We start from the raw sequence: 16,525 nt of genomic DNA on the forward strand, positions 1-16,525 counted from the left end.
ACCTTCAACCGATTCTTGCCGTGCTTTGTGACGACGCAAAATTTGTAAAAAAGTTGTTATCCACGCCTTGCGTTCCGATCCAGACAACCTCGTATGCATATATATAAACTCTGATTTAGTGATTATCAAAATTTCCCAACAAACAAGTCCATGCATCTGAAACAAATCTGGTTAACTAATCCGCACACGCGACATGGACTTGTAACCGGGCAAGAAAGGCCATACTTCGTCATATGATTAAGCCGCCATATTTCTTTCCCGGGATGAATGTGTATAATCTATCCTCCAATTCTAACATGAGTAAACTGTTTTCCGCTATATCATAAATATTATATTTAACACCGAAAGAGAAAAATACCTAACAAATTGAATGAAAATTCGTATAACTTATTTGAAATTGAAGCACATTCAAAAATTTATAATTGGAGGGGATATTAACATTATAGATCTCTATTTCTTTTAGCCCTCTTCTTTCAGAGGCTCCCGTCTGACCTTGACGACGGGCCTTTGCATCGCTCTCATGCTAACTCGGGCACGGAGCTTGCTGGCAAAAATGTTCGCATATTTGGCGGCCGCTGTTTTCCCAAGTTTCTTTTGTCGATGTCGGCGTCCTAAATTTTGAGTCATAAAAACGAGTTAAGCATTTAGTTTCTAGTGTGAGCCTGGGAATGAATGTAGCTTCTTATGATAAAATATGAAATGGACGTCGAAGATTCCTACAGAAAAATATGATGCATGGTATTTGAGATTGATGACATGATGATGACTTTCAAGCAGCTTGTTGTGTGGTGCTCTGATGATCTGCAATGAACAATGATAAGCAGTTGAATATTTATAAAAGTGCTAAGTCCGGAATGACTTTGCTATAATTTCGTTATTCTGATTTAGGCGGAACGTGATATACACGACAATTCCAAATTTACATCCAATTTTATCATTTGAAAACGTGTAGGTATGTTTGCGACGTTCTCTACCTTTGTTTGCGAATATAAAATATATTTTATTTAATTAGCACAATTCATTGCGAGTTATAATCTTTGTCGGTGACTTCAAAATCGCGATTATAAGCAATATCTTTAGACTATTAATTATAAGTAATGATTTCATGAAATATATTCACTTCTATCAAATTCAAAAATAGTTCAAAAAAAATAATTCAATTCCAACTCGGGACCAGATCGATACAATCAAATATGGTCTTTTGAGTCAGATAGCCGTCACTCTGACATTTAATAAGACTTATCGCCTCACCGACAAATGCCTTATTTCACGAATCTTTAACAATTCAGGTTATATGTGTGGCCCATAAGTGTGATGCCATCATTAACCATGTTTCTTCGACCAGTTTCACACCGAATTGTGGTATAAAAAGCTTTTTGTGATTGAAACAATTTGGATTAGTGAATTTTTAAAATTCACAGCTCAATGCAACCGAACACTAAGTTGAGGCGAAAAATGAATTCCCTCGATCATAGGAAACCACTCTCTGCGAAAGGGCGAATATTACGCTAAATAAATTTTATAAAATCAAACTTGACCCCTTACTCTTTCATCTGTAATCTGTAAGTAATCTGAAAACGTACAAAACCCAATCAGATGGTTTGATTTAAAATTGGAATAATTTCATTGGACTTTCACTTTTTAGTACCCTTGAAATCTTTTTCAAATTTATTTAGATTTTTCATTCCAGCCATCGCATATTATGCAATGCATATGTGGAATCTGCCTCAACTGTGTTCTGCATACATTTGGATGTTATATGAAATTGAATTGACTGGTATGAAGACTTTTGTGGTATTGAAAGCGGTCTGGTGTTTCATTCTAGTACAGCGTAAACTGTAAGATGGATAGCCCTGAAAATCTTGATTATCACAAGAAATGTGAAATAGATCGATGATATTACACACTAAGTGCGTACACAATATAGTTTTAGAAATTACTCTATTGACATTTAGCATAAACAAGCCAGGAGTGCCGTTAAAGTCTGCGTCAGTGGTCCTCAACCTTTTATGGCTTGTGACCCCCGACGGAGGGTTTTAGCACTCATAGTCCGTCCCGTATGTTTATCATTCTAGTCTAGGGGTATATATTGTGTTATTTTGATTGGTAGTTTCCAAATCCCATTGTGTATAAACAATTCATGCTCAACAAATTGAAAACACTGTGACATAACTAGGGCTGGGCATTTTCGAATACCTTGTGATTTCAGAATCGAATCGAATAATATTTTTCGAATCGAATCGAATCTCGAATACTTGAAAATATATAATTGTAAGCGATTTTATTATAGTGATTGGTCCTCCCAACACATGAATTACCGAAGACATATATTAAATCACCCAGATAGATAGATTACTGAGCGCTCACACAGAATAACAAACACGTTTTATCAATAACTCACTACAGAAAATAGTCATATGTTAGAATTTCGTTGAAAAATATGACTCTAATGAAAAAAAATTGGGGAATTCACCTCGACCATTAGCGGAAAGATAAAAACAAGATGGCGGCGATTCGAAATTTAGCTCTGAACCGATTCGAATAATTTACTATTCGATTCGATTCGAATATTCGATTCGAAATGCCCAGCCCTAGACATAACCTTATCAAGCAATGAAACTAGGAAGGACGGGGAGTTTTCCTGCTAAGTGAAAGTAAAATCAGTTTTGCGCCTAGCATTGTGGTCCCGTCCAACTGCTCTGTTGGCCTCGGTTGGAAACCGCTGGTCTACGTTATAACATGTTTATTAGTGAATTCATCTAATTCTTGGAGAATACACCGCAGAAAAACTGGTATAAACTTCTGCATTAACAGGAAAAACATTGGCTAAGCTGCCTCAATTATGAAACTAATATATAGGCAGACTTGTTGTTCACAGTTTATGCGACTAGTTAATTCAATGTTGAATATATAGCCTATCAGATTATCGCATCATTGTTTAATTCTTTATATTGATAAAATAGGAATCTGATGAATCAGGTCAATTGTTTAGTAACAACATACCTTCCGAATCCAAGCCAGGTGTCCCAGGTGCTGAATGAGACGCAACGAAAGCTTTGTTCCGTTTTTCTACGTCTTCAGGTAGTGACATCACACATGGTAAACGAATGTCATATCGGAATCCGCGTTCCGTAATGCAACGGTCATTCAAGTCGTAGAATTTTGCTGTGACATCCTTCGCTGCAATGATTTTGTCAAGCTTAGTTCAAATGGTGATTTAGAAAGGGTAAAAGAAACAATCCGTATCACCAATTTAATAAATTTTATAAAATGAGATATTCGATCGTTTTTCTTAAAAGTATTTGGTCGATTGACCTCCATGCCCTCAAAATGTACATTCCATTTTCAAATTTTCAAAAAACATTTGCTATTTCTTACCAATCATAGCGTACATGATCTTTTTGAGGCTTTTATGCTTCGACAAAAGCGCAATCAGTCCTTTTCGTTTCCATGATATATACGTACAAGCCGCGTCAGAGGTGATGGTCACCTAAATGAAAACGAAGTATAATTGTACAGGTGAAAAATTGTTTATTTTTCTGATTTGAAAATTTAGCAGTAGCTAATATGTGTCTGTCCAAAGTCATTCATTGCATTACTGAAATCATGGAGAAAACGAACTGAAATAAAATTCACCCAAATAGAGTCTTGCCAAGTCGAGCAATATGATTCTATAATTAATGCCGTTTTATTGCACAGTGATTAGAAATAACAAGTCAAAAGCGTTATTTTTTATTACGGTATCTCCGATAGACTATTTTAGAGTTACTAGCGCTTAAAAAGGAAACGTTGAAACCACCAACCTTGAACGATCGTGTAGAATCTGGTTCAGCTACAGTCCATTCTGGAGAATCAATAAATGTGTCTTGTGTTATGTAATGAAGAAATTTTCCATTGCAAAGCACTTTCATTCTGAAAAATATTTTTTATCAGATCAGTAAAAATTTACAAAACATCAGAATTATGTAAATTAGTCAGGTTTCCAAAAATATCTAAATTGCCCACGAGCCTTAGTCTTGCTTGAACAACTCGAAACTTTCGAAAGTCAAAGATTTTTTTACCCGCTTTTTCAGTGTGAACATATGATTACTCATTTATCTCTGTGTAAACTGCTGTTGTGTATATATGTTTACTTACATTAAAATACCATTATTTGACTACGACTAATACGCAGTGTTTGATACCAAATAGTCTAGGCAGGGAGTAAAATGATTGTTACTATATCGTGAGGTTTACCGCCATATATCGTCTACCCAGTCTCAGTCTGGGAGTAGTGTTAATTAAAGTAAATGATATCCATAAAGAATGGAAAATGCAGCGGTAGACGTCACGCTATGAATGTTTCCCCGAGCACTTTTTCCGTTTTTACTTCCGTAACAATGACCAATTAGCAAAAAGTCAACGAAAACGTAACAATTTGAATTTTCGAAGCCGCTCAGACACTTCGTTCGCTCAGACAGGTATTCAATCATGGTTATAACATTGCCTCGTTTTTGCAGTTTTGCGAGTTATTTGTCAGTTTTTAGCTGTGTTTCCAATGTTAGTTGTAAATGAAGTATTTCAATTGTCATCATGTCTTCCGATGAGCTTTAGTTTAGTTGCAATAATCAAAAATTAGTCCCGGGAAAGCTGCGATAGACTAGGCTAAAATCAGCTATTGCTACGTGTAAGCTGCACGTGGTTGTATATTTTAATAAAAATAATGATTTTGATCATGCAAATCAGACGGTAGGTGTCAATTCTCCAAAACGCTCGCTAAATAAGCATCCGAACGTTTGCAATAGTAAAGTATAGTGAGAATTTTTATTGGGTCAAGGGTCGCGGAAACATCTATAGAACAGGTATGAGGGGGGTCTCACGCTATAGTGTGGTACACCGCACACCATAGTTGCATTAAAAAGAGTGAAGGATGTAACGTTTCGTCGAGTAAAAATACACCAAAAAGTGCAAGAATATGACTCCTGGAAAATCGTTTAATTAACTCGCTATAACATGTTTACCAACCTTCCGTTTAGAAGTAACGAGATCTTATCAATCGGTGTCTTGTTTTCCGTGGCGTAATTTTGTCCGGCTTCCATATGTGTTATTTCACATCCCTTAAAAATGAAATAAATGTATTTTCAATAATATTTATGATTTGGGAATGATATAATTTAACCATTTAATATGCGATCTTTCTCTTTGATATCGAAAAATATAACACAGTCCAATATTATATTTTTAAGAAATCATGTTCATCATTTTGAGTTATATTTCTTAACAATTTTCTACATATTGAATTACAGTTATTAATTTTTTAAGCCATATATAATGTAGTGGACGATGTCTTTGATTTATACTCATATATCTCAACACGTCTAAGTTCAAGCGGGATTACAATTTAAATATGATCCCAAGTGGTTTAAAATTACCTTTCAGGACGAATTAAATATAAGTGGGCTTATGCATGCATGTTGTCTGTTACATTTGATGTCTCGTATCGAGAATTCACCAATCGACAAACGCTTGGTTTTGTGTAAGCCTGATATATATTCCACGATATTTCCTGGATTATGCGTCGACATAGGTTACACATCTGCATGCATTTGATTCGCCGTTACAATTAACAGCTGCGTATGACGTCATGCTCATTTGGAAGGAGCGAACTCTATCTTACCTTGCACGTGACTAATTCCACAAAGAGTCTTGGAGGTACTCCGAATGGGGAAAAGCGAATGCTATGTAAATGGCCCATACCATCCTTTCCCATGATATTCTGAATCCGACGTGATCTTCTACAGGTGATAATCAGCTGAAATATTGAAGGATTTGATATCATTCAGTTTGTGAATCGTCAATCGCTAAACATTATCTATTTGGCACTACAAAAAATTGGGAATTAATAATAAAATAATTTTTTCGAACGATGATTTCAATGTCATTATTTTGTAAAATTGATTCAAAAACTGTGCCTAAGTTGATAACCGATATTGTTTTGTTACTCAAAATAAATCTTTTTCAAGCCATGATGAGATTGAATTTTTGTGTTCAGCTCTGTTTTAAGTTATTAGAAAATAATCCCGACTGCAACACAGATATTTCACAAAATTAATCAACATTCTCGAACGAAATTTTTTCAACTTTAAATTATACACGATAGAAGTAGGTATTCAATCTATAAGATAATTGTATCTTCACATTCTCTAAGCAAGGAAAATGTTCATTCATCAAATTTATCTGTTCGATTTATAATTGATGTTATTGTAAAACTTTATCTTTTTTTAATCTATCCGAAGTTTTTCGTTTGTCTGTTTATGCCCGCGTTTATATCGGGCCTAATTTCCCTGATTTATGATGCAGCGATATGTGTTTTGTGCGAGCCACATATTTTTTAATGGACGATCTCGTCAGCATAACATATGTCTATCGAGGTTTGATGCCAATCATAAAATCAATATATTTGCCACGGACAGAGTATCTTTCATGCTTTAATGTTATTAAAACAAGTTGGTATCCTGATAAAAAAATCAGATGTATTAGTTGGAATCGTGATGGTATTGAAATGATGACAAAGTGTAAATAGTGAGACAAAATTTAAGTTGATTGTTAGTTTGTTATCTTTAAATGCAAATATATTTACCTGAATCAAATTCACTAAAATTATCACGCCCGACCAGCACATGATATCCAGAGAGCAGGCATCAATGTATGCCCATAGTATAAAGCTGGTGAAAGACAGAATCCCCAAAAAATGAGTGAAAACAGCGCAAGTTACGGAAGTTCCACCAGCCATGAACATCATCAAAAGAAATAGATTTCCCAGCTGGAAAAAAGAACCGGGCATTGTCTTGAACCAATAAATACATTCTTCCCATGTGTCTCCTCTGGGTCCATACGACGAAAAGTTTCCGACTTCAGTGGTGGTCACAATTTCAGAATACCCAATCGTGGTAATATCGGGAAATATAGATCCTGGTGTGTCTCCACGGGGAGCAACTTCTACCCCCGTTGCCGCCATGTTAGACTAACCTTAAAATAAAAATTAAAGAAAAATTGTGAATAAAATCGCTGTCACGTTATTTGAGGAAAATGCAAATACTGTTATATATATATATATAAAGTTGCCTTCAATTAAGCCTCTCGTTAATGCAACACATATAAATCGGAAAATAGAATGAGGCTAGAATAAAGCTTCCAATAGAACAGAAGGCCACCAACATTAGTTGCATTCAAAAGTGAAAGAACACTCTGAAAAATCAGTCTTTCGGCCTTCGACAAATAAACAAGATCGAGGGTACACGCTTTATGCTCGTCGACGTATATTGTCATATATCTAACTGCAGAGCTAACATATTTCCAGAAAATCAAGTACATTTACTGTAGACTTTATCGCGAATTTCTTGAATTGGAAATTAAATATTATAAGTACTACCCGCGCGTCGCTAATGAATGCATTGCCTCGATTTAATCATTTGCTATTTGCTGCTTACTCTGCGTATTGGCGCAGATGATTTAATGCTGTATATTTATTGATCAACCTTCGATTTCATTCTTTAAAGTGTATCATTGTTGTAATGAAATACCATTCTTCTATATATCTGCGCGCTGCTGCGTTGTTGTAAATCTACACTCACGGGTCACAAAATAACTTTACTGAAAAGTGAACTGAACAACTATATCCTGAAAACACGGCGTTGGGATCTGATTATAGCAGAGCGATAATTAAATTCGACGAATGCGTGCACCCTGATATTTGTATAAACGAGTCGAACGACAGAACAAACTTGGCGTGAAGACAGCTAGCTGAAAACGCAGGACAACTGCGAGAGCAGATCTTGCTAATTGCCCCCTAAGAGCCTTTTGGAGTGTGATATGACCTTTCCAATCCTCAAGAGGCGACGAAAATAGAGAAGACTGTCTCGCTAACAGAATGCCTGCTGCTGTCGAATGCTAAACAGGATTGTAAATCATATCATAAAGCTGAATTGCGATTCTATTTGCTCCAGACAGCCTGACATTATTGCAGATATTAAGGTGTATTATTTCCTGTGCTCGTGCTATCAATGAATATATTATGTATTGTCCTAATGTGTAGCTTTCGCGGTGGAGAATATGGAATTATTCATGACTAACATTTATATAAATCAAGACTTGCGTTAAGTTCAGAAATTTTAGAAAAGGTCAGTGAATACCAGTAAAACTTATATATGATTACTGATAGTTCGCAATAAAATCAAATTGAACGTTTATTATTTTTTTTTAGTTAGTAAAAATACGACTTTGTACCTATACGTTGACCTAAAACAGAATCCAGGTCATTTGGATCATATTCTAGAAACAACATCACTTTTTTGCAAAATATTCCAGATTACTAAAACTTTTAGGCACAATCATACACAAACAGAAGTTCAAGTATTGATTAAATTGTCATCATTTTCGTACTGTAATTAAAAAATATATGGGTTCGTTTTTTGAGTCATGTATGTACACAATATTTTGAGATTAAGACATTTTATTTTATAATCTTTATTAGCACAATATAAAGGCTTAGTTCATAGATTATATCTGCAGAATGGAGGTTCGAAGATCAGAAGATGCCTTATATTTTGAACGTGTTACTTGTGAGCACTGGTCCGAAGTTCAAAGCCCCATTTTTCATCTGTTTATGGCCGCCTTCTTAGTTGCTTTCTTGGTCCCACAGGCATTCAAGTAAGTAAAATAACCCTTGCTAAATAACTGTGTAATGATAGATGCTTGGTATATTCGTGATTATATATTATAGCGGCTATATGAAAAATGATATCAAGATTAGACTTGTTTTCCTGTTACAGGTACTATGCTCCGGTCATTCGTGCCTCTTTCATCGTAGGTATTTTCCTGTACATGCTGTGGGGAGCTCTATATTGGTGCACCTGGGACATTCTGATGTGGGGAGCTGTGTTTTTCATTCAAAACTTTGCGCAGCTTGTCTATATATTGTACAACATGAGACGAGTTGGCCTACCGAAAGATTTGGAAATATTATTTGCCGAGGTACGTTTTCATTTTTTTTTTGTAGAGTTCCACTGCTCGTTTCCTATTCACAATACTATAGTCTAATGTGTAACCAGTTACATGAAATCAAGATCCAAGAGGTCGTGACCTCAATGTGACCTTTAACTTCAGGGCCATGACTTCTTTTTCAACTCTATCGACTGGTCGTTTTCACAATTTGCACTTTTATAAGGTGATAATATATTTCACTGAATTTCACACTCCGCCTTCGTGATATAGAGTTCATATGAAGTTCGATATGAATATTAATTATTGCTTCTAAATAAAGTAAAGCATTCAAACCAAGTTGTAATATGAATCTGGGAATAATTTTAAAAGTTCATATAAGAATAATATGGTAAATATTTTTTGAAACGATTAGTCATATATATTACCACAATATTCATCCCATCCAAGTGCGTAGACCAAAGTGTACCTTACCGGACAAGTTTTGTTTATGTTGTATTAAAGTTTTTCCTTGTTAGGTTTTCCTTTTATTCTACTTCACCATCGCGCGCCGTTCGAGACGTATAGAACGCGACATTGTAAAACCGCCAATGCGACATCGTAATCAATCGTTAATCTAACATGCTAAAATGAATCATCTTTTTGGCTTTGATGAAAAATAACATATAATTTAAGTTCTAAATCATTTCATGTAAATCCCACCAACCAGTTAGCGAGTGTCAACTTCATAATTCAGACCTTATCAGTGTGCTGCAGAACAAAAAAAATTATGCTCTGCTGGCCTACACAATAAGCATTGCAGTTATATGATGTGCAATAAAAATAAAAGATTTGATCAATGTCTCAAACGTTTTACCTTTAATGGAATTGCTTCTTTTCAAATAAACTGAATCATCAATATTGCGGCATTTAGTGTTTTTATTGCAACAAAACTTATTGATCTCTGTAATCAATATATACTATAGTCATATTGAACCAATGATGACATTGCATGATATCATGATCAAGCGGTGCATTGTAGTCCCATAATTTGCATACATAATTAAAATTGGTGGTCGCGATTTATGACTTCGTTCAGAGCAGACCAGAATCTAATTCTGCTGCAATTCATTCAATTTCGACGCAGTAAAGGTGGTCGAATTTTCAAAAATCATCGTGGTACAATAAGTGGCAAACTACTATCTTACTAATCATAAGATTAATCACGAAAATTCTATTTCGCGTAAAAACGGTTTCTCGCAACTTCTAAAACAGTTGCTACTATGTAGTCAAATATTGTAAGATTCTGAGATCGCCAACTCTGACAATCGTCTTAAAAACGACATTTTAAAGTATCTTCATTCTAAAGCTTACATAGCTTTTCAGATGATGTTCTTCACCTAATTCCCTACGATATCTGGAAATAATCTGAGAATGTTCGGAGTGTTTGATCAGCTTTGCTATGCAATCAAACTGATTCATTTGCAAATCGCTTTTGCACAATCTTGTTCATTCATACTTTACCCATACACAGAATCGTTTTGCAGTCGATATTACATAACATACAGCCCGTAGGGATATTCAAACAATTTGATCGACGTAAAGCTATTGTTTTGCATGTCATGGGAAGAACGGGACTCCAAAAATGATTGATTCGTCAGCATGCTTGTAGGTGTTGTCTGAAGACTCAAATGGAAATGTTTGAGCAACCATACTATTAGCAATCGAATGGGATCTTAAAACTGCTTCCGATTAGCACGATTTACAATTGTCTACGATTAAGTCTCCCATAGGTTTTCTGATAGTCATATAAAAGCAAAGCAAATGAGAGACTGACTATATGACAGATGAAAGAGCATTCAATATTTCACGTTCCCCCTAAAGCAATATCTTTTTTTAATTCAATTAGGTATTCCAGCCATTTGGAGTCACTCGACAAGATTTTCAAACTCTGATGCAACATCATTGCAAACTGGTAAAAATACACTCAGGAGATAAATATGCCGTTGAAGGCTGCACTTCTGTCGATGAGAGAGTATCAATTCTAGTAACTGGTCGGTAAGTGGTATATGTAGTTATATATTGCATAGCACGTCCTGAGATTTTGCATTTTATAATAATAAATGATGTTTAATATTACTAAATAAGTTTTATGTTTAAGTATGTTGATGATATACATACCATAGTGATAGTTTTCAGTCGGCTTGTAGAAAACTGAATAGACAAAAATCACGCATGCGTCATACAAATAGTTTGAACGCCTCTGGAATCCCAAACAACTACCAATTGTTTAAATAGTAATAACTATTTTTGTTTCGTTCTGAGAATTTCAAAAGTGTGTGTACCAATATGGAAATAACTAATTTTGTTCGCGTACTTTACATCAAGTTGTGTGGACGGAAGCCTATTGACAGGGGGATATTCACTTGGCTAACACAGACAGTCTCCGAACCCGTAATCGAACTAAATAGGAAAAATTGGAATAAAATTATGGGAATACACCGTTCTGTAGTTTATATGCAGTTCATATAGTGACGCTTGCGCAAAAGCTTTTGGATCAAAAGTTTTCTAATCTATACATCAATGGATAAGATTCTTGTCGAAATTTAATAACACCCACAGCATTTTTTATCGACAAACTTTATTCGGGAAATTTTGAATGCCACAACTTGGTCACAATTTGATTGTATAATTGAAGGTTTGAACTTTAAACGTTAATAAAAGAGCAGTCATTGCTAAATTGGACAATATCTACAAGATTTTTTTTGGATGATGCAAAAAATGTTCCACAATATGAATAATTTATAAAATTTACGGCATATTGAGTCGGTCCGATTTGAAGATTTTTTTTGTATGATATGCAGTCAAAATTAAAGAGACATGGTCCATCGACCGTGTACTCTGTTGTCAAAACATGACAGCTGTATTTTGACGGGAGAATCAAAACTTGTTATATGATTGACAGTTAATAAATTATCTGAGAATGCGCTCAATGGTTATGAATTAGTTTTATATATTCCTAAGAGTATTGTCAGGCAGAATTTTTGATACTCCCGTAGTGTGTGTATCAGGTTAGGGTTAGGCCATAATTTTATTCCGATTTTCCTTATTTTAGTTCTATTACGAGTTCGGGGAATGTCTGTGTTAGCCAAATGAATATACCCCCTGCCCATAGGCTTCCACTTTACACAACTTGATATAAAGTATGCAAACAAATTTCGTTACCTCCATATTGGTACACACATTTCTGGAGCGCCGAATTTTTCGTGTTTAAAAAAAGGTTTTAGAGTTTTATATTTGGTGTGAATTTATTCATGATTTTCACTATAGAATGAGAGTCATGTTTCGCGGCCAATTTCTTCATGATATTAACGAAAGCGAAATGATTGATTCCGTTGAATGGGAAGGATGTAAAATCAAACGTGGTGAAATCTTTCAGGTATATATAATTGTTTATAAAATCATTCAATAAATTTTAGTTTTTATAGATTTAAACTACTTCCATTTGGATGCGCTGCAATTTTGCATCTTTTTTCATTCAGATCAGTACAGTGGTACTGTATGAACTATATCATTAGAGTTTAAAACTTATCATATATACTACTGAAAATTGGCGTAATAGTACCCAAATCTGGTTAACGAGAGGCACAAACAACATTGATGAACTTTAATTGGAGCGTTGGGAGTTGGGACTATTTTTGAAAAACTCAATAATGAGGCAAATTCGTGTATTCTAGTAATGATTGAAATGATATGTTTATCTTATGCTAAATTCAATGCAGACTTTGGAAGGATCCAAATACAGATATTCTCGAATAATTTTCTGAATGATAAAGTCACATGTGATATCGTAATCATTATATTTCCCAAAATTTATAAATACGTTTCTAGCGACATTAATGCCGTTCTGCTCACTTTCCATTTACAAGAAAAAAGCGTTAAGATGTTTGATAATGCTGATAGCATGAATTGACTTGAAACTCTGTCGAGAAAAATTTCTCTCTGATGCGGCTCTCCTGTGGTAGTAACGATCCATAGCGTTTTGCGTGCCCAATCACTTAATTATAATCTTGTTTAAGGTGACTGTTGAAGCTGTCGATCGTTGCAGTTACTTGTGTTGGAATAGAGAAAAATTGCAATATTATCTTGAAGCTAATTCGGACTTGATGACTGCTTTCCAATATATACGAGGAAAAGACGTGTTGTCGAAGGTATAAGTTGTTATCATTATTATTAAATAACTACAGAGGTAAAAAATTTCATTTTCAATTTGGGCCTAATTTACTGTAATCGTTTAACGAAATGCGTATGTTTGAATGATCTTTATAAGCCGTTCATTTTTTAATCTACACCAACGGTGCACAACCTGCGGCCGTCGGGAAAAAATAATGCGACCGTCCACATACAAAATCCTATAAAAAAAAAAGTTCAAAATATAGGATTTGGCGGCTATGCTGGCGTATATTGAAGCAAAACAGAAGCACTAGTTTGAACGTGTCCGGAAAATTCGCCGCAGAAAGTTTCGCCGTGTGAAATCTCGTCGCAGAAAATTTCGCCGCATGAAAAATCGCCGCTAGAGCATTTTGCTGTAAAACAAGTATTTGTGATAAAAGCAGTTAGGTTTATAGGGTTAGGGTTTGCTCTTAAATAACGAATATTTTTTAAATAAAAAGGTACTCCGAAAACCTAACTGTTTTATCACAAATACTTGTTTTACAGCCAAATGCTCTTGTGGCAGTTTTTCATGCGGCGAATTTTCTTATGCGTCGAAATTTCCTGCAGCGAGATTTCCTACGGCGAAATTTCCCGCGCAAATTTTCTTAGAACCATTTTTAACAATCCAAGCTTCTAACCACAAATAACATTGCATAAATAGATTCGAGAAACTGCACTGAATTCCTACCGAATAAATCTGAAAGACATTGATCAATGCGAAGAAGTCGACAGCATCTCAGTCACTAATATAAGACAAGGAATTGCTGATGAAGACCCGAACTACATTTATAATAAACAAGATTAGAAAGCTTATATTTGTGTGAATTTACTTATATTGCAATGGACTTTTACGAAACCTTTCTTGTACGTGACACAGTTATTTGACCGGGACACGTTTTTGATGCTCTTGACATAGTATTTAATCTTTTGTGTTATTTATAAAGTAGCATTCTGTTTCACACTATTTATTGTAGCTTCAACTTGTAGAATTATGTTTTTAGCTTAAATAAAAAAAAATTGGAAAATGAATCTATTCTTGCGCCGTGATTTCAACATCGGATTTTTAATTATTTTTAAACGTTGTTTATCAAAGAAAATAACACAGGAGGTAACTAATTTTGTTCGCCTACTTTATATCAAGTTGTGCAAAGGGACTGAAGCCTATGGGCGGGGGTATATTCACGAGGCTAACACAGACAGTCCCAAAACTCGCAATAGAACTAAAATATGGAAAATCGTAATAAAATGATGGCCTAACCTGGTACACACACTACGGGAGTATCCATCGACTTATTGCAACCAGGACAAAGTGGTGTTGAGGGTTTCGACATTTATTGCTGTATTTTATTATGTCAACTTCGGTCTAAAGCTGAATTAAAATTCAAAAAAGAATATGTGAAATGCATTAAAAAACATGAGCAAGTCGGAAACCGCGTGGGGAACCCTTCTATATCACGAACCATATTTCAATTCTTATCAATTTTAGAACGTTGATGAAATTTATGTACGTGTAGGCTATATGGATTAGCTTCGCAGTTTAAAAGGCTAGATGTCGTAATAGTTCAGTCAACTCTGATTGCTCCCAAACTTTTGGATGCGAATATATATTCGAGAAACTCAAGTGTACTACAAAAAAGATTTTTATCGTCATCATTAACCCCACCAGCACCTTGTGCAACGAACGTAGCATTTGAATAATTTGTATATTAAACTTAGCCTATAGTTGTGGTCAATATTGTCAATGTTAAAATTAAAAACAAAAAATGTTGAAAAATATTCAGGGGAACAATCCACAATCAGGTCCCTCTACCAAAACCCTCATATTCATTCGTGAGGGCTACACAGCTAAGATACTACCATCTAAACAAGTGATTCCAGAGTGGGCGATATCGCCCCCGGTGTGTGAAAACGATACAGAAGGGGGTGAAAAAGGGGCGATTTCACGAAACAAGTTTTTGTTCGGCGACTGGCGCATCACGCATTTGATTACTGTACTCTGCGTGCATTCGCAGGTTTGAATCCCGTGGGCGATAACCACACACGAGAGGATTTCTGGACTTCTGTCCGTAAGATAGTTCGCGTAGCCCATGGGTCGGCAACCTACGGCCCACGGGCCAGATCCGACCCGCGAAGCTTCACTGAATTAATTTTATAATCTACGCTCGAGAACTAGAATATATTTTTACGTAACAGAATTTATTGTGAGACACGTTTGGACTAAATTATAATATAACCTAACAATTTAGTGAAGCTACTCGTTTAACGATCCTACAATTCAATTACAGTAAGACAAATGGCAACACGCAGGGGGGAGGGGGAGGGGCTTATATATGCCTATATATGCTACCTCCCACAAACGATTAGACAGTCACACTGAAAATTTGTCATAGCTTTTTTTCTATGCTTTATCGATTCTACATTTCTCGGGTGACACACTTGTAGGTAGCCAACATCTCTATTGCGATATTGAATCGGATCTAGGGAATGGGTAATTATTAGGACTAATCTATTCTTATTTTCTTCCACCTTTTATCGGCGTGCATCATTCCTCTTCGGAATTAAGAGAGCAATTCTCTAATGCTTGGCTTCGAACCAAATTGCAAATCAAGTCTTACTGTCTGATTGTATACAAGTTGTAGTTGAAGGGCCTCATTTCAAGATTGAACATTCAGTAATATTTACTAGTCAAAACGGTGTTATTGCGTAATACACCTACAGCTAAATTTACCAGCAACGGTACCATAGAATAGACCAGGGTTTCTCAACTTTTTTGGCCTCGGACCCCTATTTGTGAACATTAGTTTTGACTTGACCCTCATCCTGTGTCATATCAAGTGAGACACGTGGGGCAAGTGAGACAATTGGGGCACGCCAGTTTTGAGACACCCCCTTTTTCCCACCATTACTGCTTTTATCGACAATGTTCATGATTTCGGTAACGGTGGCAAAATATACTAGCACTGAATTTTTTCGATGAGAAGCAGCCTTCAACTCGTCAACTTTAGCCTCAACCCACAAAGTTCACCTCTGTGTTTGAAGAAAATACTATTCCTAATCTCAGTATCAACAGATAGGCTAATACTGACACAACCGGCCTGATTGAGGACCCTCGAATCTTGATTGGTAATAATTACATCACAATATTGTTTACTTTCAACAACAGGTTCGTTGGAAAAAGCATTTTGCCGATTCGTGATTGCACAACAACAAAACTTGTTTTCACTGCCGCGGTTAGCAAATATTGTATAGTTCTCCAACGCTATTCAGTATGAAGCTGTCACGGACAGAAGAAGATAGAATATGAATCCATAAAGTATTTACAAGCATATGGCTTCGTGTAGTTTCATTATAT

The 16,525-nt window shown here is 35.5% G+C and overlaps 2 protein-coding genes across 2 annotated transcripts; one reads left to right on the forward strand and one right to left on the reverse strand.

Moving 5' to 3' along the window:
- Positions 1-625: 625 nt before the first annotated feature.
- Positions 626-7,008, reverse strand: LOC120329371 (popeye domain-containing protein 3-like). The gene is made up of 7 exons (XM_039395979.2): positions 6,620-7,008; positions 5,657-5,791; positions 5,005-5,096; positions 3,804-3,912; positions 3,379-3,490; positions 3,004-3,180; positions 626-801 (listed from the first exon to the last, which is right to left on the reverse strand). The coding sequence occupies exons 1-7, from the start codon at positions 6,995-6,997 to the stop codon at positions 770-772; spliced, it is 1,035 nt and encodes a 344-aa protein (XP_039251913.1). The 5' UTR covers positions 6,998-7,008; the 3' UTR covers positions 626-769.
- A 1,492-nt stretch (positions 7,009-8,500) lies between these two features.
- LOC120329378 (popeye domain-containing protein 1-like) lies at positions 8,501-14,202 on the forward strand. The gene is made up of 6 exons (XM_039395986.2): positions 8,501-8,688; positions 8,811-9,012; positions 10,868-11,016; positions 12,289-12,397; positions 13,038-13,169; positions 13,835-14,202. Exons 1-6 carry the CDS (start codon positions 8,552-8,554, stop codon positions 13,976-13,978), a joined length of 873 nt encoding a protein of 290 aa, XP_039251920.2. The 5' UTR covers positions 8,501-8,551; the 3' UTR covers positions 13,979-14,202.
- Positions 14,203-16,525: the final 2,323 nt, after the last annotated feature.

This window comes from Styela clava, chromosome 12 (assembly GCF_964204865.1).
Source record: "Styela clava chromosome 12, kaStyClav1.hap1.2, whole genome shotgun sequence".
NCBI classification, from domain to species: Eukaryota; Metazoa; Chordata; class Ascidiacea; order Stolidobranchia; family Styelidae; genus Styela; species Styela clava.

Coding starts and splice junctions, on each gene's coding strand:
- LOC120329371 (XM_039395979.2), bottom strand. CDS start 6,997: ATGGCGGCAACGGGGGTAGAAGTTGCTCCCCGTGGAGACACACCAGGA. Junction 5,792..6,619: donor TTTTAGTGAATTTGATTCAG/GTAAATATATTT, acceptor TCAATATTTCAG/CTGATTATCACCTGTAGAAG. Junction 802..3,003: donor ACCTGGCTTGGATTCGGAAG/GTATGTTGTTAC, acceptor TGTTCATTGCAG/ATCATCAGAGCACCACACAA.
- LOC120329378 (XM_039395986.2), top strand. CDS start 8,552: ATGGAGGTTCGAAGATCAGAAGATGCCTTATATTTTGAACGTGTTACT. Junction 11,017..12,288: donor TCAATTCTAGTAACTGGTCG/GTAAGTGGTATA, acceptor TTTTCACTATAG/AATGAGAGTCATGTTTCGCG. Junction 13,170..13,834: donor GAAAAGACGTGTTGTCGAAG/GTATAAGTTGTT, acceptor TTGCATAAATAG/ATTCGAGAAACTGCACTGAA.